General features: G+C 44.2%; 1 protein-coding gene across 1 annotated transcript in view; it reads left to right on the top strand.

Moving 5' to 3' along the window:
- Nucleotides 1-7,471: 7,471 nt before the first annotated feature.
- The window catches only part of LOC108384744 (URB1 ribosome biogenesis homolog), a 67,152-nt gene continuing 48,706 nt past the window's right edge, over nt 7,472-25,917 (top strand). The window contains exons 1-9 of the mRNA XM_037014619.2: nt 7,472-7,730; nt 10,000-10,139; nt 10,851-11,002; nt 11,978-12,110; nt 16,389-16,485; nt 17,629-17,714; nt 20,367-20,492; nt 22,191-22,315; nt 25,510-25,705. Of these exons, the coding sequence (XP_036870514.2) occupies nt 7,607-7,730; nt 10,000-10,139; nt 10,851-11,002; nt 11,978-12,110; nt 16,389-16,485; nt 17,629-17,714; nt 20,367-20,492; nt 22,191-22,315; nt 25,510-25,705 (1,179 nt within the window). The 5' untranslated portion in view covers nt 7,472-7,606. The remainder of the gene's footprint in view (nt 7,731-9,999; nt 10,140-10,850; nt 11,003-11,977; nt 12,111-16,388; nt 16,486-17,628; nt 17,715-20,366; nt 20,493-22,190; nt 22,316-25,509; nt 25,706-25,917) is intronic.

Raw genomic sequence — 25,917 nt, 5'->3', positions numbered from 1 at the left:
TATGTGTATGTGTATAATCCGAGTAGAACACATATCTATACTTTTTTCTGTATATATCTCTCTCTATTTATGTTAAGCTAAACATGAGATCATGCTGACGTCTCCAACACTAATCCAGCCCCACAGGGTTCATTCTAGCCTTTCTTCTTACTTACATGTAACTTTCCTCTCCAATGCTGCAAAACTTAGCCCCCATCATCCCCCATTCATTTAGTTATTTGTTCAAACCCAGGATACATGAAAAACACTTTCAGAGGTGTTAACCCATACCTCCATGACATAGTGCTGTTTGAGTCTGTATTCTGTTCTACTGATTCTTTGTCTATTCTTTTATCACTACCACTCTGGTTATTAAAACTGTGAGATATGTCTTTATGCCTAAGGAAGACCCCCTTTTTTCCTTTTGATTTAGCCATTCATAGACCTTTATCTTTACATGCAAATATGTGATTCTTTGAGTTTCTTAATTTTGATTGGAATAGCAATGGTTTTATAGCATAATATAGGAAAAATATACAAATTTACAAGGTGAAGATGTTCTTCCATGTACAGTCTCTTCCTTCAGTCGATCTTCTTTTACAATTTTCTCCTTAAATGTGTTGCACCATCTTTCTAAGTTTATTTCTGAGATAATTTACAGTTTTTTTCCCTTTTGTAAATGGTGTCTTGTTTTCTGTTGCATTTTTTAATTAGCTGTTGGTAGTGTAGTGGTAATGATACTAATTTTGGTAATTTGATCTTGTATCTGACAACTTGGCTAAAATCTGATTTAATTTGCATTTCTGTTGAATTTTCTAAGTAGGTGGCAGTTTTATCTATTCTGATTCTTTCATCTCTTATTTCTTTGACTTACCTTACATCATTAACCAGGACCTCTTGGAACAGATAGCAGCATGGAGAGTGGGCATCCCTATTGTTCTTACTCATAATTCAAATGCATCTAAAACTTTTCCATTATGTGTGGTGGTTGCTGCAGGTTTGGTAGAGAGAGCGTTTATCAAGTCAAGGAAATTCCTTCTATTCCTAGTTTTATGTGAATTTTAAAAATCACAAATAGGTCTTTTTAAAATGTCCTTTTCTATTTGTTAAGGTAACTGACTTCAGTCCTTTAGTCCATGAATGTGGTGAAATGTATAGATGTGGTATTAAGCTATCCTGTATTTCTTGTTTGTTTTAAGTGCCATATTGGTTTAGGTTAGCTAATATTCTATTTACACACACCCATGTCCATAAGAAATAAGCCCATAATTTTCTTCCTTTGTGATATCCTTAGGCAGTTTTGTATATAAGGTTATATAAGCCTCATAAAAAGATGTGATACTTTCCTTTTCTGTTTTATGGAGCAAATTGAGCAAGACAGGGATTATCTATTTCTGAAAAGATTGTTAGAATTTGCCTAAAATTAATCTGTACCTTCGGAAAGGTTTGATTATCATATCATTTTATTTAATGATTGTTGGTCTATTAAAATTTTCTGGTATTTTGTGCCAGTTGTGGGTTTTGTCCTTTTCCAGAAATCTGTCCATTTCTTTTAGTTTAGGAAGTTTTTGTGGATAGTTGTTTATAGTACTTTCCACATGGTTTATTTAATCTAAAAATCTTTCCACATGGTTTATTTAATCTAAAAAACAAAACCAATCAGCCTTTGGTTTCTGAAGGTTCTTTAGTGATTTTTTTCATTCTCATTGTAATGGATTTCTCTCCTTACCTCTGTGTCTTTTTCCTTCTTATTTCTTTGGGATGATTCTGTTGTACTTCTTCCAGTTTCTTGATTTGAATACACATATTATAAATATATTTTAAGCTATAAATTTTCCCCCAAGCACTGTCTCAGATTTTGCTATGTAAAGTGTTCATTTTGTTACATTCCAAGTCTTTCATTTTTCCCTTGTGCTTTCCTAGGATTACATAGATATTTATTTTCAGACTCTCAGCATTATTTGACTTTTAAAAATCTATCATCAAGTTCAAATTTTATTGCTTGATGGTCAGAGAACACACTCTGTATGTTGATTTGGGGGAATTTGTTGAGGCCTTTCTTTGTGGACTAAAATGTGGTCAATTTTTATGACTTCCATGTTATTTAAAAAGAGTATCTATTCTCTGTGGGTATAAAGTTTTTCTTACTATCTTTTAATTTCAGTACATTGTAATTCCAATTTTCTACATTTTTATCATATTTCTGTCTAATGGTTAGGATAGTAGGCCAATCTCCACAGAGCCTATAATTTGGAGTCTATAATTTTATATTTTAAACTCTAAAGTGGTATGGCTTTGCTACATTTTGATGTTCTAGGAAGGACATCAATTCATTAACCTAGCAATTTTGAGTGGTCTGGTCTGAGCCCCTGCTCATGTTTACTGAGGACATGGCTCCTACAGGTATTGTCCTAGTAGGACCAGCACATACTTCCTGAATGGATTTGAAAGAACATTTTAAAAAATTGAGGCATGCCTCCCAATTGTAAAATATAACATGGGATGAGGGCTGGAATTGACATGCAGTTACATGCAGTGTTCAGAAGCTCCTCTTCTCCTGGTCCATGACCTGTGTCTGTCTTCCCTCCCACACCTCCTCCCCACCCGCCACTGCCCCATTCAATGCCAGTGACTAAAACACAGATATTAGAAATTCATATTGGTGGTAGTCATCTCCAAGTGTGCTCTTGAAGTGTAAATATATTTATTGGTTGACTGTAAATTGTTATTCTCCAGCACCTTATTGTGAATCTATCAAATTTCTTTATTTTCTGATGTCTAATTTCTGTAAGAGAACAGGTTATGGAATAAGGGTGGGGAAGTAGAAGACCTTAGCATAGGGAGGAAGGCAGGACAAGGAAGAATTCTGGACAAGGTGTTTTCCAGGGAAATGAGTTCTGGAAAAGCTACAGCACTTGGGGCTTTGAGATGGGGCATCAAGAAGGTGCTGTGTATGCGTGTGCAGGAAGGTGGGTTAGCAGAGTAGACTTGGGGAGATTTAGGAAGACAAACTTCATCTATGCTATGGTTTTTATCAAGACTGGCCCCACACTTAAGCTAGTTTATTCTATATTAGACAAGAGGGAAATACTTTCCACTCTTCTTCAATTTTGCCTCAGAGAAGAGAAAAAAGCAAACCTGAAGCTTCTGTTTTCTTTCCTGCTGTACTATCTTTTCAGTAAGAAGCCCGAAATGATGTAGCCTGGATCATCCCAATGTGACTTGTCTGTTGCTCAATAGTTCTTTCAAAAATTATTATATGACCTGCGCCACGTCATATTGAGGTAGAGCAGGGACATAGGATGAGAATCATTTGTTAATTTTTCCTGCCTATGATAAGAAAATGCCAAGATAAAAATAGTATAGTAAGAACAGGAGGGACTCCATCTTAAAGCTAAGATTCCATTTTAAAAACCAGGGAGTTAGAAGGTAAGATTCCTAATATACTTTATGGTAATTAGCCAGCAACCAGCCTTATCTTAAGGCAGGGCAGGGAGTCCTAAAGGATGTTTCCACTGCCTGAGGGTAACAGCATGTTGGAGAAGAAGAGGATAAATAGTGGGTGGCAGCCAACCTAAGATGTTAAGTTTATCTTACATAATACCTAGAGGACTATGGATGGTGACATAATTATTCTCACTGGAGATAGACATCATGAGACCACGTGTCAAGCCTACACCCCCCCTGGACCTTTACTCCATTCTCAAAATCCTTAAAAGACACAAATTCTAAGCCTGTGTGTCTCCTCTCTGAGGCTACCCATACTCCCCTTTCTTCTAGTGTGTACTTTGCCTTCAATAAAGCCTTCTTGCTGCTCAACTTATTGCCTTTTGTCTCTGTGCTTTCCAAGCCTCTTGGGAGATTAATAAGAGATCCCTTTTCCCAGTGGTAAGCATCTGTTACTTTATTTCACTCAATTTTCTAGACTTAAGCACCAGTCTTCTCTCTCTCTGTACCACTTCAGACAAGTAGGGAAGGGCTACTAAGATCTGATTTGGACTTGCAGATTACCATCACCTGGGTGGCCTGGATGAGACTGCAGCTCTACAGTTGTGCTCTTTAGTAGCCTGTCCAAAAATCTTTCTTTGCTTTGGGAAGTTCTCAGAACATGATCTCACTCCATCAGTGCTCTGCGGTGGTAGGGGCTTCGTTCCCATGCTGTGCAGTTTTAATGCAGACATTGGACACCAGTGACCCCAACTTCAGGAGCTGGCAACGGATCTGCTCCCTGCTGGGCAGGAGTTAAATGAACTTACCTTTCCTCCTTTGATTGTCCTTGCTCTCTACCGCCTGCATGGCGGCTGCCATCCACTACTACTCTTGCTTTGCTGAAATCCTTCCTTACCTACTCACCCGACATATTGAACATTTTCTCAGTCAGAGTCAAGAATCCTCCCCCTTCCAGGTTGAGGTTTCACCTAGTGTTCAGGGAGAGACCTCCTTGGTTGCAGCTACCCGGCAACAATATTATTTTGGTTCTTCATTAAATTCTTCATTGCTATTGAACGTATCACTTACGTCATATTCTCAATGACACTGCAAGTCCCTTGGGGGCAGCGATACTGTTATACTTCTTAAGAATTATTATGGCTGGTTGTGCAATGCATACAGCAAACATTGGTGGATACTGGTATTTTGTCAACTTGAGTGAGGAAGCTGTAGAGAAGCTGTAGGTTTACTCATCTCTTCTAGCCTGTGTGCACTGTGTCCTTCACTGGAGTCCACAGTGGCTGTCTTTGAAAGAATGCTTCATTCTTCTTATTACTGAACAAGCAGATAACAGAACTGTCCTGATCTCAGCAAATGCCATACTAAAACTTTTAGCACTAGAGACTAACACTTGGATCAGAACAGAGAAAGGAAGGTCTTACCTCTCCTTCCCTGATTGCATTAATGGCTTTTATCCAGATGAAACAGTGCAGGTAAGTCAAGATAACTTCACCTTGTGTACAGCAATGTGTACTTCTGAGAGTGGAGGTAAACCTGCTTTAATATTACCTTGAAATGGGCTCTGATTGAGCTTTTCCTTTTCACCCTTACTAGAACTTGAATTTAAACTTACACAATTGAAAAAGGAATAAACAAAGACATACACTTAACAGGTGTGAATGAGAAGTGCAGCCTCTGGAGATGAACTGGCCAGCTATGAGAGGTTGGACACTTCCCTTGGCTAATTCGTCTCAGTCCAGGGGCTCCTTCATGTATTTGTAGACTCAAAACCCTGCACCTTGAGGCTTTCTGACAGCATTTCAAGAGTCAATCTGCCTTTTAGGATGAACTGACATTAAGCAGGTTCAAGACTCAGGTCTGTGTACTCATTTATATGGTCATTTATTTATTCAACAAATATTTATTGAGCCTTACAATGTGCCAAGACCTGCTCTAGGCAGTGAGAATGGAGTACTGAAATTTGTTTTGTGCCATTATAAAAGTGTATATTTCAATAAAGGAGTTTCACAAACAATATCTAGTATCACCAGGAGGTGATGAGGGCAATAAAGGAAAACAGAGGTAAGAAATAGGAAGTGAAATATGGATAGGAAGAGGTCACAAGAGAGGAGTATGTGCCAAGCAGGTCTGGGCCATGATTCAGAGGGAACAGCAAGTGTAAAGGCCCCGAAGTAGATGCTAACCCAGAATGTTGTAGGAACAGCGATGCTTATCAATAAACCAGACTGTTCTTGGGGGCAAATAAGGTCCCTTCTCTCCAGACAGGCCTTTTATATAGAAAGCTGTATCACTATCCAGAAGTTCGTTGGTGAGCCTGGTATCTGAACAAGTGGGGCTAGTGACCTGGCATCAAAGACTCAACAGCATCAGGCTTAGTCTGAAGTACCCGTCTGTACTCTGAGCCATGCCTCATCAGGTATGCCTCTGGCCAAGGCTGGGATGCGCACTGACAACTTGTTTCTAAATGGGGGTTAGGAGTCACTGGGTGAGCAGCTCCACTGTTTATTAGCTGGGTAGTACTGGCAAGTTCCCTCACCCTCTGCATCTTTGTAAAGAGAGAGAATAATTTGCCCAGGTTGCACGGGCAGAAACTGAATATAGGGCTTTTGACTGTTTCCTACCTCTCCCTGCTGCCTCTATGGTCAGGCTCACTGCAGCTACAAACAAAGTTGGTGGTTGGCAACGAACCACAGAACAGAAGCACTGTCGACAAAAGGCTGTCTTTACTAATAAGCGGGTTGCCTTTTTCAGCCTGAATTGTGAGCACATCTCTCTCTCTTAACACTGCCGCATGAGCACAGATGTGCTGGGGTGACTCTGTCTGACCCACCTGCAACATGGGCATTTCCACAGGCACAACAGTCTTGCCAGGCCAGAGGCTCAGGGTCCACACGATGGGCTTTTCCACTAGAGATTTGGAAACCCTAACAGGCCACAAAAGACCACATCCTTAGATACTCATTACACATCAGAGATCACAAGGCAGTATTTGCTCCGACTAGAGGGTTCCGGGAATCACCGAATTACTCATCTAAGGAACTGGTTCATGATTTACTTGAACACATAACCAAGTATTGATGAAGCCATATTAAATGCACCAGCCTGTTTTTACTTAGTCCTTTACTCCCGAACTTTTTTCAGAGCATGTAATGCAGCTCTCCAGTCAATAACGTCTTACAAAAAACACAGTACAATTTTCCCATCAAAGCAGTTTTTCATGCACTGAATCACTTTCTCAGCTCAGGACACCCGCAAAAATTAGGTAGGGCTGGCTTTGCTGGCTCTCTTTCAATGAGGGGATCTCAGATATGGAGGTGGCTGCACTGTCCCCCAGAGGTTTTCACAGACCCTACTTCACCCCTGGCGCCCTGCATGGCCAAAAGAGCTCCAGTCCTCTCACCAGTTTAGCGAAGCCTGGGGTGGAGGTCAGTCTGGCGCAACATTGCACCAAACAAACCGGGTAAACTAGGGGTCAGAGTTAGGGGTCTCGCACGACCTTTGCTTGGCTCAGGTCCCCGAGGGCGGCCCTCCCGGCATAAGCTTCCCTGGCATTTCGCCAGGAGCATCCACTCTCTGCGTGTCTGCTGGGCCTCGAAGAGGCGAAGCGACACACCCCGCGGAGTGTCACGCATGTTCTTCAATCGGCACCGCTAGAGAGCCCCCAGATCGAGAACTGCTGTGAGCGAGCTGCAATGACGCCCCGGGCTCCCTTCGGGGCATGGAGGATGCGGGGCTTCCACCCGCCAAGGCCCCCGAGAGGCCCGTCGGGGGCAGGGGAGGCGCCCCACGTACTCGTCGCTGCGCAGCTCTCTGCTGGGGTGTCGTTGGTGTCCGCTCAACCTCAGCCGGGGGTTGATCAGAAACGATGGCGGACACAGAGGATAAGTAAAACATTGTACCCACACCACCACCCGGACCCATCCGGTCCGAAAGCACAGCCACCGCCCCCCCCTTTCCGCCGGAAAGCACCCCCCTCGAGGCCCTGCCCCTTCCTCCCGTCCAGACGTTCTCCGAAGGCCCCGCCCCTTACGCCGTCCCACTCCCCGAGGCCCCGCCCCTTCCGCCGCTGACCTTCCCATTTCCGGACCACGAGTACCCCTAAAATTCGGCTTTGCTCTCCAGCGCGGCCCCTGCCAGAGCCGCAGGTGGGTGGGTCCCGGCCACCCCAACCTTAGGCATGGGGACGCCCAAGAGGAAGGCCCCGGGCGGCCAGGATGGCGCGGCTAAGCGGGCCCGCCGCGAAGAGCTCACGGGCGTGCGCTTCAAGGCTCAGCTGAGGGACCCGCAAGGCGCGGAGCCGGGTGAGTTTGGGGCAGGCTCGGGCGGGAGCGGGTGCGAGCCGGGCGGCCTCCAGGCTCAGTGTGGGGGCTCCTCAGTCTGCCCCCCACAGGCCCTCCTTTCTGCAGCTTTGCGGTCACCGAGGGTCGGAACCCAGCCTCCCGACCCGCCGACGGGAAACCGAGGCCCGGTGCTTGGGCTCCCAGGGTCCCGGACCGGCCGGGGCTGCTGTGGGTCTGCCCTCCGCACTTCTTGCCCTGGGCTGTCAGCCAAGTCTGGAGGGCTCGACCTGCTATTGTGACAGGTCCCCGCGACTTAACGCCTCCACCTGGCCCGCGCAGCATCCCTGAGCAAGTGCTGAAACCTTTTTATTGCTATTGTCAGGAGAGCAAATAATTGCTCAGTCACGCAACAAATACTTAAGGAGTCCCCACTGTGAGTCTGCTGGGGGCCTCTCAGGGACACACTGTTCCTCCAGGGTGTCAGCGCCATTTTCAATAGCTCTCACCCTCCAACACTCACACTGACCTGAGAACATGCAGTAAGCTACCAGGTGAAGCCACCACGAGGACTTGGCAGTTGACCAAGGTGGACTAGTGACTGCTGTGGAGCAGATGCTTTAATTTCACTTTTTGCAAAGTGTGACCACCCTGCACAGCTCCTTGTAATCCATTAGAAAGTATGTAAGTTAGAGGGGGAAAAAATGGAATATTCTAGTATGTGGAAACACCGGTACTGTGTCCAAGTAAAACAGTGGCAATGTTTCTTCCAGGTTAGGGAAATGATTAAATTAATGAAGAGAATACCTTAAGTTTCCAGTTTTTCTGTCATGGACCAGGTTTTCTGTCATAGTAGGTTTGATACCTGCACCTGCTAGCCAGTGCTAGGAAGGTGATATCTGGTTTAGCACCGAATTAATACATTTCATTCCTTCCTTTCCTTATTTACTTGGAGCTGTTATTTGCTAGGCAGAGATGAAATGGTGAGTGAAAGTTAGACACCAGCCCTGCCGTTGTGGAGCTCACACATAGTCCAGTGAGGGGGCAGATGCCAGTAAAATCACACGGGAGCGCTTGTCAACACAAGTGCCCCAAAGGAAATGGACACAGTGCCTGTGGGCCTCGGACCTGATCTGGAAGAGACAAAAGTCTCCCCTGAGGATGTGGCTTTTCATCAGAGTTGTAGGATGGGGCAGGGACAGAGACAGGAACCTCTGTGACAGAGGAAAGAGCATGTTTAATTATTTCAAAGATTGTATCACATGTGCATTCCTGGTTTTGCCCAGGGAGCTCCATGCCACTCGGTGCTGCATGTGAACAGGTTTCAGAAGAAACCCGGGTCGGTGGGTGCACGTGAAGTAGTTGGAAGGTGTGGCCAGGTCAGTGGGCGGAAGTGCAAATCCCTTGTGTGAGATGTGGACCTGTGTTTCAGTCTGATCTCTAAAACTCTCCATCACTAAATGCCCTCATAACTTCCTGTGATATGCCTTCTTGAAGGTCAGGAAAGTGGGATTGAGGGATGTTATGGGGTTTTGTTTTTATTCAAGCATTCGGGAAGGTTTTGATTTCGATTTTATTTTTGTGTCCAGCTTTATTGAGATATTATGGACATAAAACGATTGAAGTTTAAGGTGTACAATGTGATGATTTGATAACTTGTGTGATGAAATGACGACCACAATAAGGTTAGCTAACACCCCGTTCCCTTCTATAATTATCTTTTTTGCGAATGGTGATAATGTTTAAAGTCTACTCTCTAAATAATTTCCATTTGTAATGCAATACTGTCAGTTATAGCCACTGTGCTATATATGAGATCCCCAGAACATACTTTTCATGTAACTGTAAATTTCTACCCTTTGTCCAGCATCTGCCCATGTCCCCCAGTCCCCAGCCCGGGGACCTCTATTCTATTCTGTATGTTTGACTTTTTTAGCTTCCACGTGTAAGTGGAAACATACAGTATTTGTCTGACTTCTTATGCCTGCGGGGAGAGCTGCAAGGCTGGATTGGGAAAGACCCACAGAGATGCTCAGGGGTGGATCACTGTCAGCATCACAGAGGATCCCTGGGTCAAGAACGGCTCTGCTCTAAACCAGTTGCTTTGAAAGTTGTTGCCCGGGACTTCACTGACGGTAGCAGAAAGGCTATGTTGTCACTCTGCTTCTCCATCTCAAGAGGTGGCACTTCCAGTCACCTGGATGTTCCTGTCAGAAATCCCCCTCTGGCAGTAGCAACTGTGGTTACTTCTAAGACCATTCGTGTTAACATTGGATCATAACTCTTCTTTCAGCCTTGGAAGCGTTTGTCTCTGCTGCCAAGAAGCTACCTGGAGACAACGTGTATGACGTTGTGGAAGGGTACATAAAGATTTCTGTGGAGTGTGCAGAGCTCTTCCAGCTCCTGGGCGGGGAGAAGCGGCCTGAAAGTGAAGTATGTTTTTCCTTACCTGGCGTGATGAGAAGAAGAACAAGTTAATGCTACTGTCATGTCAGGCTTGATGGGGAGCAATGTGGTACAAATTTCCAAGACATTTCTAGCTTCCTACAGGAATTGATGCTTTGTCTCTGTGCTGCAGGAATCCATTCAGTTTGGGTCATGACCTTAGAAAGCATCTTAGGGGAAAGTGCAAACTTCTCAGTGAGTGATCCTGGCAGGAGGGTTCATAGACTCTTAGTCTAACTGCACTTGGTTTTGCCATGGTTTTAACTAGAGGGAAGGAGGTAAAACCACCGGTGCATGTACATAGTGAGTTAATTGTTGTTTTCTGTTTCCAAAGAGGTTCAAATTTGGGATATTTATGCACCAGTTAAAATCTCAGGGTTTTTGCTGTAAGGCTTATAGGCCTGAATATCCCCAAAGCAGTGAGGCCACATGATTAGTAGAAATTGTCCTTCTCTCATTTTGTGCAGTTGTAACCCGAAATTCCCTATTTAGCTAGATTGTGGGAGCAAGACCAGTTTCAGACCCGGAGAGCTGGCAGGTCAGCCTGCTGAGCTGTCACCTTCCTGCCCTTGGATGGACCGAATCCCACATGTTGGTGTTTTAAATCTGCAGTGACTGTGGGTAAGGCGGGAGGAGTGTGTGTGTAGAGAAGGGAAAGAAACAAGGTGATTCTCAAGTATGTCAATTCTGTCTTTGTAGATGCTATTAATGTTTCAAGTTTTTGAGGCCATATTATTGCGGACGGCAAGCGATCTTTCCCATTTTCATGTTGTGGGGACCAACATCGTGAAAAAGCTACTGAATAACCACATGAAGCTCATCTGTGAATCTCTGTACGCCTCAGGTTACAGGTAAGTTGCCTGCCCGGCAGGACTCGCCCTGGGCTTGGTCTGTGCTCAGCTCTTGGTTGGCGTTCCTCTGTGCACAAGTACGTTTGGCTTTTCTTCCACTCACGAAGCAGCGCTGAGTGTCTCCGAGGCCATTGCAGCTGTGGCTTTGCTCTTCCTTCCTCTGGTGACCAGCCCCTCGCTGTCGCTGCTCCCCTCCTACCATGTCCTGCTGCTCTCCTGGCTGTTTGGGGAGCACTCCAGACGTCCTGAACGTGGTCTGTCTTCTGCCCTGATGGCCCTTTTCCAAGATGGTCATAGGCTCCGTCTCTACCTTCAGAGCTTTGCAGAAGTACCATCCCAGGGAGGCCTTTTTGACCATCCTATATTCAGTGTCACTTTTTGTCCCTTTAGCCAGTAGAGAACAATATCTATTTGTCTACTTGTACCACTATACATTGTATGTAATATTCTGTGTTGGTATGCTGACTGTCTCCCTCCACTAGAATGCAAGGTACATGTGGGTGGGGGCTTTACTCTCTTAGAAAATGCTGTTTTCCCAGCACCTGGAACAGTGCCTGGTGTGTAGCAGGTGCTCAGTAAATCACGATGCTGGGTGACTGCAGAATGGAAAGGCAGCCAAGAGAATAACCTTCCTCTGGGCCCACAAAGGCAGGTCTCCCTGTTACAGGAGAAGAGGTAAAAAGTACAGCCCACTAGTTACACACCTGCGCAGCCATGGCTTCTTAGCTTATCTGATTGCGTTCTTGGTATCTTGCATTTTGTAGTCTTGGATCTTCTTCAGACTCAGTTTTTGAGCTTTATTTGAAGATTTTGTCAAAATTTTTTTAAAAAAGAACCTGTCCACATGCCCCCTGCCTTCCTTTCCCTGGTCTGGGGATAGCAGAGCACACCACCTCTGTACAGGTGGCTTTGTGGGGAGGTGCTTTGCGCTCCTCCCATACCTGACGTGCCCTGTGTCCCCGTTGTCCCGTGCAGGATGGCTCGAGCCTGTCTGAACCTGATGGCTGCCATGGTGACCCAGGGCCCCGAAGCCGCCAGGGATGTCTGCAGCCATTTCGATTTGAATAAAAAGACCTTGTACAGCCTGGCGACCAAGAGGGATTCCAAGGTGAGGAGCCCCTAGCATCCTGTATCTCCCATCTGCGACTTGGGGCTGTGCTTGTCTCAGAGAAGGAGGAGGCCTCGGCGTGGAGAAGCGTGTGCCTCTGGAGCCTGTGAGGAAGGCGGGCCTCGGCCCTGGCCCGCAGTGGGGGCCCCACTGCCTGGCAGAGGCTGCATGACAGGGACGTCTGAGGGCGGCTTCTCAGGTGCCCAGTGTTGCAGTGCATAATTTTCTGAAATTATGAATGAGGTGTCCTCGCCCGTGAGGACGACTGAGTTGGAAGGGTCTCACAGAGGAAAGGGAGTGACCTCCGAGCACCGCGTGGTGGTGGGCCTCGCGGAGGGTCCCTGTCCGTCGGTTCATACTCCGAACACTTTGGAGAAAACCCAGAGGGCTCTTCTGGCTTTTTACCGTGTGACTTGTGCCTCCCAGTTACGGGTCGTTTAATGTGTAGGGGCTGGATTGTGCCCATGGGGATGGAAGTATGAAAGCTTAGTTTTCAGGAGAACTGTTCAAAAAAGTTCCCTGGTGGCTCTGGAGGTGTCACTGGCATTTGGAAAATCCTGGGGGGAAAGCCCAGGTTTGAGGCCTCCCCCAGCGGGCGCCAGCGGCAGGTGGGGGAGGGTCTCGTTCCATTTGCCAGGTCATCTCTCCCTGCTGCCGCCAGAGCCCTAAGCAGCCCCAGGTCAGTTCTCCACCCGCGACCTAAGCACAGGGCACATACGGGTGGTCATCAGGCCCGTCTGTCAGGGTGGGGAATAGCTGCCATTGGAGTAACTGACCTCTGGGCCCTGTGTCCCTTTGTTCTCTACCCCTTCCTGGGAGTTAAGCATTTCCACACGGCCAGGGGATAGTGTGAAGTGTTAATGTGGTAATACGAGGTAACCTGTGGCTCTGTGAGGTTGGCCCTGTGTTGGCGGTTTTCCTGAAATTATGAATGAGGTGTTCTCTGAGGGAAAAGCTTCCCGGTGCTGGTGTCTCGTGGATACAGTGCTTTATCAGTATGTCAACGGATCGTGTTGAATGAGCAAATGGCTCCTGACATTTCAGTGCATTTCTTATGAGGATTTGTGGGCCATTTGCACGCGAGGGCAGACGTCATGGGGCTTTGGCCCTCCCTGGCTGCCAGCCTGCAGGGAGGAGCTGATCCCCTCCTCTTCCCACCCTGTCTCTGTGCCTCAACCAGTCTGGCCATCCAAGTGAAATATACCTTGGTACCCAGGCCTCCCGGGAAAGTGAGCTAGGGATTCTGTGCCTGAACCCCCTGCGAGGCCGCACATGTGCTGCTTCATCTCAGGCCTCACCAAGTTATTTCACGTCTCATGCACCTGTCATCCAGCTTCCTACAACGTCACCTCTCCCACTTGTTGGTGTGTTTGCAGGCTGTTATAGCAAATCCCACGTCTGAATCATACTTCATGGTAGAATGTTAATGTGCATCTGTAAATAAGCAATGATCTTTTAAAAAACAAAACGAAAGTATTGTCACTTCTCCTAACACCATTAATAATTTCTCAGCATCTTCTAATACTCTGTTTGGTCCACTTTTTTCTAACAATCTCAAAAAGGTCTTCATACTTCATGGTTTAAATCAGGACCCAAACAAGGGCCACACATTGTGTCTGGTTGATGTGCTTCCTAAATCTCTGAATCTTTTGAGTTTTCGGATCTTTGAATCAGTGGACCTTTCTCTTACGCTAGTTGGTAGATAAGTATTTTTTAATGAGTGTATTGTGACATTTTGGAGGGAATTATTAAAGCTTCATAAAGAGAGAGGATTGTTGACCTATTCAGAAAAAGAAAGTATTTTTAGAATCTTGTTTCAAAGAGGAGTTTTACCAAATATGTGTTAGTCTATTTTAGACAATGTTTTGCAGAACACGACAATGTTTTGCAGAACACGCTGGAAAAAGTTTAGGACTCTTTTCCTGGTATAATAACCCTGTGAAGTCACAGGATAGGAATGATGAGTAGGCATGTGGCCCTCTTGCCTTTGATGGGACAGCTGGGGGGCAGAGACCCAGGGGGCAGTGTCGGGGTTGTCTGTGGTCAGGTGGGTGAGCGGGACGCATAGTGGTGGCTGCTGGGCGTGAAGCAGATGCTATGTCTTGCGGGTCTTGTTTCTCCACAATGTTAGGAATCTATAATTTGGGGTCATCTGGGATGTACCATGTAGATATTTAGTGAGAACTAAGTTCTGTGTCAGATTGAAATTCATTGCTAGATGGACTATCCTGAGGATCTAGTCCAAATCTGCTGGATACTAGCAGGATAGAAAGTTCTAGAATGGCAATAACTGTGACCAGCATTCCTCGGCCCTAATTTCTCTAAATTGTTTCTTTGATGGACCAAAAACCCCAAAACTTGTGGAACTTTTCCAACTAACAGAGATAGCATAAAACCTAATATAATTTTACCGGGCAAGTTTTATCATTTTACCAGTATTCTACTGAAACAGAAGGCATATGTAAACACAGATAACAAGTTAACTATGCTTGAATCAGGTGAGGTGTTTCTTTGAACAATGAGGCATCTGGATAGCTTGGGAGCAGTAGTTAATTGAAGCCTCCAGAGGACAGGACAGACTCTTAGTCATCTTTGCATCCTCCTTAGTGCAGGTGATGGCATCTTGAGTATAAATGGTGTTTTAAGGACATTCGATAAGTGAGTGAAGCATTGCCAGATACTCTGAGGAAATGCAATTCATTTTCAAGATTTTAGTGATTATTTTACCCAAAGGCCATGTTGTGAAGAGGCTCCCAGATAAGTCCCCAGAATGGAGAGGTTTGTTTAGAGCTCTGAGTGTATTTGGAATAAGCCTGCATTGGTCTTATAAGGCCTTGGTGAAATGCTGTGTGGAGTGTTTGGAGATAGACTCAGTAAATGCCACGAGTGTGCAAGGCTAAGTTAATGTATATGTTAGAGAACAAGGGTCACACGACCTTTTCTTCTTCAGAAGAAGCATATAACTGATAAAATAAGACGGAATTAGTTGAATACTCACATAGAGGCCTAAATGGTTCAACAAACGGCCCTTACTCCTTGACAAAAAGTGAAATGAAAATGCCATGGGAGCCCTGAGAAGAACAGTCTTCTCCACAGTCAGACATACTGTCAAGCGTGAAGTAGTATGTTTTCACCATGATTTCTCATCCCAATTCCAGTACTTACTTAGTAGTTATATAACCTTGAGTGAGGTTTTAGGCCTCAGTTCCTCATCTGTGAAATGGTTATGGTGTCATCTCTATGTCACGTTGTTACATGGAGTAAATGGGGTAACAGACATGCAGTGTTTGACCTCATGTCTGGCACATAGTAACTGCTCAATAAATGTTACTGAAACCGTTAACCTCACCACTACCAATACCACCTCTGTGGTCACTACTAAGTGGAATGGAGCCATCTGGCAGGCATAGACCTGTCAATTTTCTCAGGCAGTCAGGGCCATAATTCTCTGTAATATTAACTTATTTCTTGGCAGCAAATTAAACTACCTTTAAAATAGCTGTGAGGTAGGGAAAAGTTTCCCATTTAAGTGTACTGCTAATTCGGGTACAGCTGATGCACAAGAGACCTGCGTGACCACATGTTGTGGGTTCCTGGGATGTAAAACAGATGATGAGGTGGGTTTGTCTTAAAGGTACCTGAAGGGAAGCTGATCACATGGCCCTAGTGACTTTCCCCTAGGTGTCACCTGCTGGCTGTGGCCTCTGTACCCCGTTGAGGATCTCACTGTCTTGGGTCATGGCTGACACTTGTGGGACAGTGCACCCCGCAGTCCTGGGAAGGCTACGCTGGGTTTGTGATATGACAGTGTCTGTGCTTCGGTGTCTGGTGTGAATTTATAACATCTAATAAAAACCAGACACCACCTCATTGGTGTCCCGTCAAAAGCAGCACCAGTCTTCTCATTATTTACGTATTTTCAAGTATATAGATATATTTAAATTTTGATGGCGAGTGAGAGTAGATGGTACGTAGATGGGTGAGAATGTTCTCCATACCAAAGTGTCCCATAAGCTAGAAATATTTATGTATGGGGTAGTGGACTCAACTCTATTTTCCCCCCTCCTTTTGTATTGAGAAAGAGAAAGCTACAAAGAGAAGGTACAGCTAAGAGAAGCCGTTTCCATGAGACATCCATTGGTTTTAGATTTATCGCCCTCTGGTGGCACAGAGAGGCCACTGTGACATTAGGACGGGAGGGCGTACATGCCTCCGTTTTCCTGCTTGGACGGGTGTGTATTGGATGTGCTTGTGACACTCATCTCCTTCCTCGCCCAGGGAGTGCCTGATGTCCGGCTGGCCTATGTTCAATTTGCCATTTCCTTTTTGATCGCTGGTGATGACAACACCATAGTGCAAGTGCTGGAGTTGAAAGGTAGGTGTGCCCACAAAATCTGTTTGTGGCTATTGTAAATAGTGCTGCGATAAACATAGCAGTGCATATGTCTTTTTGAATCGAGGATCTTGTTTTCTTCAGGTAGATTTCTAGGAGTGGAATTACTGGGTCAAATAGCATCAAAACTTTTTAAGTGTTTGATCCAGCAATTCCATGTCTGGTCATTTGTCCTGAGGAAATAATTTACGATGAGAGTAGAGGTTTTGTTAGGGAATATTTTTCTCGTATTAACTGGAAATTGGACTTTTAACTGTCTACGAGCAAAAGATTGGGCAGGTGGGGTACTAGTTGTAAGGTAAGTACAGGTATTAAAAATGATGTAGAAATATACTGACATCAAACTTTTTAATAATGTGTTATTACATGTAATCTCAGATATAAAATTGTAATGTATCCCATTTTACCAAAAGTTAAATATAACAGAATATGGATATATACCAGCTTAACAATTAGCTGGTATTAACCTCTGGGTAGTGGAGTTATGGTTAATTTTAAATTTCATTCTCTTGGTTTGTCTGGTATTTTCTGATTTTTCTTTTTCAAGAGTAATGAATTCATTTCTGTAGAAAGTAGTGTGCCCGTAAAGCACGTATGAAGGAAGTGAAATTGTCATTGCATTGGTGTTTCTGCCTGATGTGTTAGTAATGATCCAGCATTGAGTAGTGCTGGCAGGTTCCCTGGGGATCCAGAAGTGGGCAGAAAGCAAACCAATCAACCCATATTCCACCACCCATTGATAAAATGATGGCCAACATTTGAAGTATATCTCTGATCAAGTCTAAGCAAAGAGAAATTTTGGAAACTTGTAATCATACCATATATTCTATTTCAAATAGTATTAAACTAATTCTACTTCAGTTAAGGTGATAAAAGGAAAGTAAAGCAGAACGAAAGACCTATGGAGCTTCTTTAATTGTTCTGTGATTCTTGTACCTTTAGGTACTGATTTCTGGAGTCACAAAAGGGGTTTTTCCTGCTGTGACCTTGAGTGATTAAAAAAGACAAAACTTAAAAAGGAGAAAGCAAATGGCAGTATTTGCTATACCATTTTAAAAAGTAATTTCAGTTACTTTCATATTCAAAGTATTTTTTAATTTAATGATTTGAAACTCTTACTTTCAGAATTTATTCCGTGCATTTTTAGCTCATGCATAAAGGAAGATAGGATTTCTACCATCAACATTCTGTTATCCACCCTGAAAACAAAGGTATGTGTTCAATGTCATTGTTGCTGCCATTTGTTCTCTCCAGTGTGGTACAGGCTGTCTTGCCTGAGGGTTTCAGCTCCCTGCAAGTTCACTCTGGATTTGGTGAGACTGAAAATGACAAGGGAATGCTGTGGGTAAAGGTTTTATACCCAGCTTTACTCTTGTAGTGACAGGTCACATGCTAGATCCCATCTGCCTCAGGGGCAGTCTGCACCCAGCAAGCTGATCTCTGGCCCTCTCTGCTGCCTCACACCGTGAGCTCTTTATATAGAGTCAGTAATAGCTCACTGCCAACATGTGTGCAAGCATGTGCCTGTGAGCATTGCACACACGCAGAGGGCAAACAGACCAGGGTGAGGATCCTGGCCGTGGAACCTTCTTTTTCCCTACAAGGACTCAAGCTGTAATGTCTTAGGTTATATAGGTTGCTGTGTAGGGAGAGTGGGAAGCTGTTTCTTCAGCAGAAACGTGGCAGGGGACATGCAGATCCTAAAGGTTAAAGTGGCTGAAGCAGCTGCTTGGGTTCAGGCAAGGCTGCTGTTTACCACAACAGGTGAAAAGCTGTCCCTTGCCATTTCTCGGGGAATAATTGAGCTCTAATTACCATGTACGTACCAAGCAGAATGTTATCTTGCATATTGTGCCTCTTAACAAGCATCTCATGGAAATTTTAAACCCGCTGAAAAACTGTCTTTAATACAGAAGCACTGTCAATGATCAATCAGAAAAGCTCTATGACCCCCTGTATTGCCAAAGGGTTTCAGCCCCAGGCAAGTTCTCTGTAGATTCAATGAGAGTGAAAATGACAATGGAACATTCTTGGGGTGAAAGGGTTTATACCCAACTTTAGTCCCACAGTGGCAGGCAGGTTAATCACTAGAATCCCATCCACTCAGAGCGAGTCTGCATACAGCAAGCTGGTCTCTGCCTCTGGGCCTCTCTACCCCATCTCTGTCCTTGGTGCTGCCACCACCCCAGTCTCAGCTGCAATGCCACCGTGTTGTCCAGAGCACTGGGCAGAGCTCTCTATACAGAGTCAGTAGCAGCGTATTGCCCACACTTGTGTAGTGAGCTAGCCGACCAGGGCCAGGTGAGAATCCTGGCCACAGAAACCTTCATTTTATCCACACCCCCCAAAATAAGTCGTCAAAAGGCCGTGACCTGAGAGCCCACATAAAAATAGCTAATTACCAGAGTATTTAAAACTGGTTCTCAGCAGGGCAGATTTGCCCCCCATGGGACGTTTGGGGGATAGTGTCTGGGGACAGTCCTGGCTGTCACACGTGGGGAAGTACAGATTGCACTTAGTGGGTAGGGAGCAGGGATGCCGCTCAGTGTCCTCCAGAGCCCAGGACGGCCCCACAGTAGTTCTTTGGCCCTGTCTTGCCAATGGGTTTCAGCCCCAGGCACTTTGCTATGGATTCAGTGTGACCAAAGAAATGACAGTAGAATGTTCTTTGGGTGAAAGGGTTTATACCCAACTTTATTTCCATGGTCACAGGTTAATCACTATAATCCCGTTCACTCAGAGCAAGAGTCTGCATGCAGCAAGCCAGTCTCTGCCTCTGGGCCTTTCTGCCCACACAGCCATCCTCTGGGCCTCTGTCCTCAGTGCTGCCACCACTCCAGCCTCTGCTCTGCTCTCCTGCAGCTTTGCAGCTATGCCACCATGTCGCCCAGAGCTCTGGGTAGAGCTCTTTATATAGAGTCCATAGCAACATATTGCCCACACGTGTGTAGTGAGCGAGCCAACCAGGGCCAGGTGAGAATCCTGGCCACAGGAACTTTCATTTTATCCACAGGCCCAAATGTCAATAGTGCTGAGGCTGAAAAACCCTGATTTAAAGTAAGACAAGTAAATGAGATACAGGTGTCTTCACCTAGCAAGTTAGCACTGACTTTTTAAAGAATTGAGAGTCAGTGGCAGCAAAGATTCTTTGAATCGGGTGTGTTTCTGGAAGAAGTGTTACAACCCCACTGGAAGGCAGCAGGCCTGGCAGCATGTGGTAGAGGTCTTAAAAATGTTCCTAGACCTAGGCTGGGGAATGGGAGTTGCCTCAGAATCACCAGAAATGTTTTGGAAATACATACACTCGGGCCACGTCCCCTGAGATTGTGGGGTAGGTTTGGGTGGAACTGAGAACTTGTGCCACAGTCCCAGTCCCGTGATGTAGTAAAGACTTGGTACAGAGTTCTAGTGGTAGCCAGAGTTTGGAAACAACCCAATTGTACACACTCAGGGAAATGGTTGAGTAAAGTGTGGTCACCCATAGGCTAGAATGATATTCAGCCCTCCAAAATTGTGTTCTAAAGGAATTTTTATCATGTGGGAAAAACTCATGCTGTGTAAGTAAAAGGCAGGCACAAAACGATAAACTCAAAAATGGGAGAAAAAACAAACCCCAGTACATTTACATGTATATGGGGTGTAGGTGCTGATGGGAAATATACCAAAATACTAACTTTGCATATCGTATTTTGGTGGGAATACTGGCGGATTTTTATGTTTTTCTATGTTTTATGTTCTCTTTATGTTTTTCCTTTTTTAGAGCAATGTTAGCATTAGGCCTACATTATTCTTACAATGATTAAAAACAATGCACATTTTTAAAAATAGAGTTCCTTGAGATTCATTTATTTCATTGTTTTCAGGTAGTTCACAATAAGAACATCACAAAAACCCAGAAGGTGCGTTTCTTCACTGGGCAGTTACTGAACCACATAGCGTCTCTCTACAGCTGGAATGGGATCATTGACGTGGACCTGGAAAATGCCGAGGTACGGTCCACTTGGCCCCACTGTTAGTGTCCAATCTGTGCAGCTGGGCAGCGGTAGAATCTAAACACACAGCAGCCTTCAGAAAGGTCCCTCCTTTTGATCTGTTTCTTTGAGCTTGTGGTTATGTTAATTCTCTGCTTGGAGGCAATGTAATTTTTTTTCTTTCACTTTTTTACAATAAGATTTTTTCTAACCTCAAAGGTATCATGATACTAAATTTTTTTATGGGAAAGCTGTTACTCTCTTTAGCTGAGTAACATCTTAATTTTCCCCATAGTGTTTGCCCCGCAGATTTGTAGGGTTGCTCTCTTCTCATTTACCCATTTTTCTTCCTTCCGTTCTTTTCATGTCTAGCTGGTAGAGTTTCAAGCCCTGTCACTTACACTTCGGAACCCTACGTGTCTGGGGAACCCAAGTTTCCTTACCTGCTGGCATGTATAGTTTATTTTGTAATAGTTACTCAAGTGCTGAATTAGAGCAGTTGCTTTCACGTTGACCCGAAGCCAGTGTACATTTTCAGTTCTCGTTTTGATTTTCCTCCGGGTGTTTCTGAGTGTGGACTTGGCTGGGGTCATGAAGCTCTGACTTCCTGCTGACTTTATAATCACCTCTCCAGGGCCACTACTTTACTTCATTTTATCTGCATGACTTGCCTATGTCCTCTGGTTTTGAACATGTTTTGTTTGCTCTATTACCAGGAATCCTCAGGGGCTTAATAAAAACACTCCCAAATGTGGAATTTTATTCAAAAGAGCAAGAGAAATTAGGTCACTCTTAAACTTGTTTAAAAATACAGGTATAAACTTGATCCTCTTGAGAGTATTTTTTTATCTTTTTTTTATGGTTCTGGTTCTGTTTTATAGGTGAGGACATTCAGATTAGGGAACTAAATAATCCTCTCCTTTGGTTACATTCTGGTGTCCAGCCCCCGTCTAAGAGCCCATTACAAACTGCCTCATTAGAATTAATGTTTCTATCACCTAGAAAATTACAAGGGTTCTAGGAGCTCTGAGCCAGGAAGTGGGATTGACGACCTAATTATATATCATAGGACCACAATGCAGAAGCAAGAAAAAGCTTAGAAAACTAATTTTATATGTAAAGTGTATGCTATAAACAGAGACTCTTCAATAATGGCAGTACTGTTACTGACCTGGATTTCCTACCTCATGACGACTTCAGTGGCCGCATCCACCAGTTGCTCATATGTTAAATAGGTGTAATTATTTCTGCCCTGCCAGACTCATGGGGCTGCTGTAAGAATTCATTGGGAATCCTTATTGTGAAGCGCTTAGAACCAGTAGAAATGGTACCAAATTTCAAGTCATCTGTAGTTTTTTGTTCTAGCAACTTGCTGTTTGTTCAACTTATTTTGCTAAAAATTTCAATTTTTTTAGCTAAAAAACTACAAAAACAGTTCACCCCTTTCTTCCACCCTCTACTCCCTGCTTTTTGGTAGCCACCACTCTGTTCTTTATACCTGTGAACTTTTTGCATTTTGTTCAAAATTTTTTATATATTTGATTCCATGTAAGAGAGTATTTTTTAATATATTTTTTTTGGAATGATACAAAGTGTTTAATTTAAAATGTCTCCTTGGTTGTCATTAGGCATGTGACATTGTCCGGTTTTTATTCTGTACTTGTTACAAAGGCCTATGAACTTAGAATTTTCATTGAATTTTTTAAATCCTTGTAGACTTCTGCTGAAGACGCAGGGAAGACCATGGTGAGGGAGCTTGTTCATAGCTTCCTGATGGATCTGTGCTGTTCGCTCAAGCATGGGATCAATTTCTATGATGCATCTTTTGGCACCTTTGGCAGGTAAAGTAATGCTGTTGTGAATCCTGAATGTGTGTTCCTCCAAAAGTCATCAAGTAATGACTTCCAGTAGAAGTCTGTTAAGTGATGGAATTGTAGTGGGTTGGAGCTAGAATTTTAGACATTACCAACTCATTTTAGGGATGAACATTTGGAGACCCAGAGAAGTGCATTCTTTGCCTGCAGGGCAAAGGTCTCCGGGTAGCACCTGACTCTGACACACAGGGTAAGATACCTCACAGGCCAGTGCTGTATGGATTTTACTCCAAGACTGTGGTGTCGGCTGGATCTGATAATAAGCCTTATTCTGCCTTCCCAAAGAGGCCCTGCCACACGCCTCATGCCAGGGCTTAGGTGGGTACCATTTCTATTTCAGTTTTGTTAATTCCAGAGAGGTGGTGTTACTCACTGGTAAGTGGCAGAGCTCAGGTTTGAACTCAGGAAGTCTGGGTCCAAGCCCATCCTCATAACAGCTTATATGCCCTCCCCCCTGTCAAAGACACTGCTACTGATAAGTTAGGATCTCAAAATTTTGTTTTTACATTGTTTTCATATTTCACAGTTATGATAACATTTCATCAGTAAGGAAACATGAAGCTCACAGCTAAGGTTTAGATTATAGTCTTCCTCTTTGTAGTCTAACTGAAACACTTAACCATGTCATGATTTTTAATAACCATAGAAGCCTGCTTTTAAATGTGTTGTTCATCAACCTTTTTTCCATTTGACACTAAAAATATTAGACATGTTTTGTAGTTATCGTGAATGACCCTTATTTTTTACCCCCTTGGCATTTTATTATAAGGATATAGGTGATTTGATTTAGTTTCGACCAGTCAGAAAATGATGGATTCCTTCAGAAAAATGGAATAACATGGTGGGAATTTTTTACCCTGCTTGTGACTTTGAACTTATTTTGATTATTTGCGGTGATTATGAATTAACTTGACACATCATTTCTTTTTCTTTTTTTTTTTTTTAAATTTTATTTTGGTGATAGTTCAGCTTTTCTCTCACTGGAAGAAAGCTCATTTTCCTGCTAAAATGTGACAGCACACTCTTATAGTCTAATATAACACCTTGCAATTTTTTTCCCCATAAGTAGACCCATGAAATAGATTATTGTTTAATGAGCCTATTGAATCAATTTGTCGGTGTGAGTCTGTGTAAATAAAATATGACTTATGTAAACTTTTGAAGTCATGGGCACAGGACAAATCGTGCTGAGGGGTGAGGGAAGGAATTGAGTCTGTGGAAACATTAATGGGAAGCCCTGAGCCAACTGAATGGGTGGCTCCTGTAAGGCTCCGCCTACAATTGGGGCAGGGCTCCATGCAAGTGTCTGCTCAGCAGAAAGGCCTCCCTGGGCAGCCCTGTTCTGGAACAGCCCTCTCAGTGTCACTGTCCTTCTGTCTGGCTTGGGCTTTTGACTCTGACTCATCACCACCTTGCATATTGATTTGATTGCTTGTACATTACCTGATGGGTGAGAATCAGTAAGAACAGAGGCCGGTCTGTTTTGGATGCCCAGTGCCTAGGACAGTGCCTGACACATACATAGGTGTTTGAAAGCGAGCCATTATAGCTTAGGCAAGGGTGGGCAAACTTTCTCTGAAGGGCCAGAGAATAAGTATTTTAGGCTTGGTGTGCCATTCAGCATCTATTGTGACCATTCAACTGTGCCATTTTGGTACTGAGGCAGCTGTGGACATAAACAAATGGGTGTAATCATTCCAATAAACCTTTATTTACATGGACAGATGGTGACCCTTAGTTAGCCGACCCCTGGTGTGGAAGTTAGAGAAACAGACTCTAGAGTCAGTTCTGAGACCTTGAATAGGTGCTACTCCTCTCTGCCTCCATTGCCTCATCTATAAAATGGGGATAAAATCAGTACCCGCCTCAGAGAGAGGTGGTGTATAGTGACTGTCTGGAGCAGCATCTGGCACATACTGTACTCTGTAAATGCAAATGCTACTCATCGCACTACACTGGCTGGTTAAAATTGTGTGCCTTGTACAGTGTTTTCAGCACTGCAGATCTAACATTCCATTCATCTGACAGCACAAACTATGTCTTGCTCATAAAATTTTCATATAAAGAATGTTAAGCTTTCTGATCAAAATTATAGTCTTCTAGTTCAGTTTTTGAACAATCTTTACTATATGTAAAGCGATCATTTGACATCTTTAGTCAATTTATAAAGGGATACAAGAATGAGGATCTGAAAAGCTGTCAACATGGCATGCAAATGAGACACAGTTGGAAGTTTCTAGATTTCATACTTCCCCAGGACAGACAGAGATGAAGAGGCATCTTTCCTTGGAAAGCACCCAGTGGGTGAAACCAGGAATCCTATGGGTTCTGTTGTATAGGTGCTGTGCTAGTTGTTCCCTTTATGCAAGTTTTTCTCTTTTAGGCTTTCCTGTTTCTCTTTTCTGTCACCTTCTATACTTTTGAAAACTGTCTTGGGACAAGTTTTGAATATTTTCATATTGTAGATTTTTTTTCCCTCCATATTAGTCTTTTTCAGCTACTTTGTGAAGGTATAGGAATTTGAAATAAGCTAGAAAGAGGAGGCAGAGACCTGTGGAGAGACCTTGTTGGGTTGTAGAAGTAATTTTATGGCACTGTGGGCTGGGCTGTTCATGAGCACTTCATGTAGGAAAAAAAACCTTAATCTTTTCAAAAGAAAAATGCATTCTCTCTATTTTTCTACTTAACACACACATACACATATTTTTCATATGTGTTTGGAGGAGAGAGATCAGTAAAATCTCAAAATGTAGTTTCGGGAATGGATTCCTCACTTGCAGATTTTGCCCTTTCTTTACCCTTGCCTTAACCTCCAAGCAGGCTGGGGTGGCTGGGGTGGGTGGAGAGAATGAGTTTCTTCCTCTTCTTTAAAAGCCAAATGGAACCTGAGGGAAGGAGAGATGGGGAATGGGATAAAGTAGAGACTTTTTCAGGCCCTCAGAAACAGGCGTGGAATCAAGCCCCTGGTAGAGAACTGGAACCCCACAGGCCAAGGAAACATCCCACAGTGTTTATGCCACAAGGGAAATTGAAAACTGAGATGCTCAGGTCACCCTGTCACAGCTGCGTTCTCTGAGGGTGATTCTGGGGCCGCGGGGTTCTCCTGAGCTCTGGGTGTCTTGTGACGATCCCCTGCCAACCCCTGTCTCTCTCCCTGGCAGGGGAGGAAACCTAACACTTCTGCACTTCCTGTTGGGATTGAAAACTGCAGGGGATGATGAGCTGGTGGCCGAACTGGTGGCGAGCATCCTTAAAGTGTGTCCGGACTTACTGAACAGATACTTCAAGGAAGTAACGCTCTCTTTTCTCCCGAGAGTGAAGTCCACTTGGTCCAATAATATCAAACTGCTGAACAAGGTGAGACTGCTTGGATAGGCAGGGGGCGGGGGGTCAGGAGTTTGGCAGGGGGAGGAGGAGCCCTTCCCAGCAGCTACAGGGTGAGGAACTGTCAGCTGCTCTTCCCGGGGAATTAGATCATGGCAGTTTGTGTCCTTATCATCAGAGGACTTTTGCTTCTCCCTGAGCTGAATTTTGAGGTTTATGCCTTTTGAGTCTGTTGAGCCAGTTTC

This window comes from Manis javanica, chromosome 3 (assembly GCF_040802235.1).
Source record: "Manis javanica isolate MJ-LG chromosome 3, MJ_LKY, whole genome shotgun sequence".
NCBI lineage: Eukaryota > Metazoa > Chordata > Mammalia > Pholidota > Manidae > Manis > Manis javanica.
This window is presented reverse-complemented; position numbering and strand designations above follow the sequence as displayed.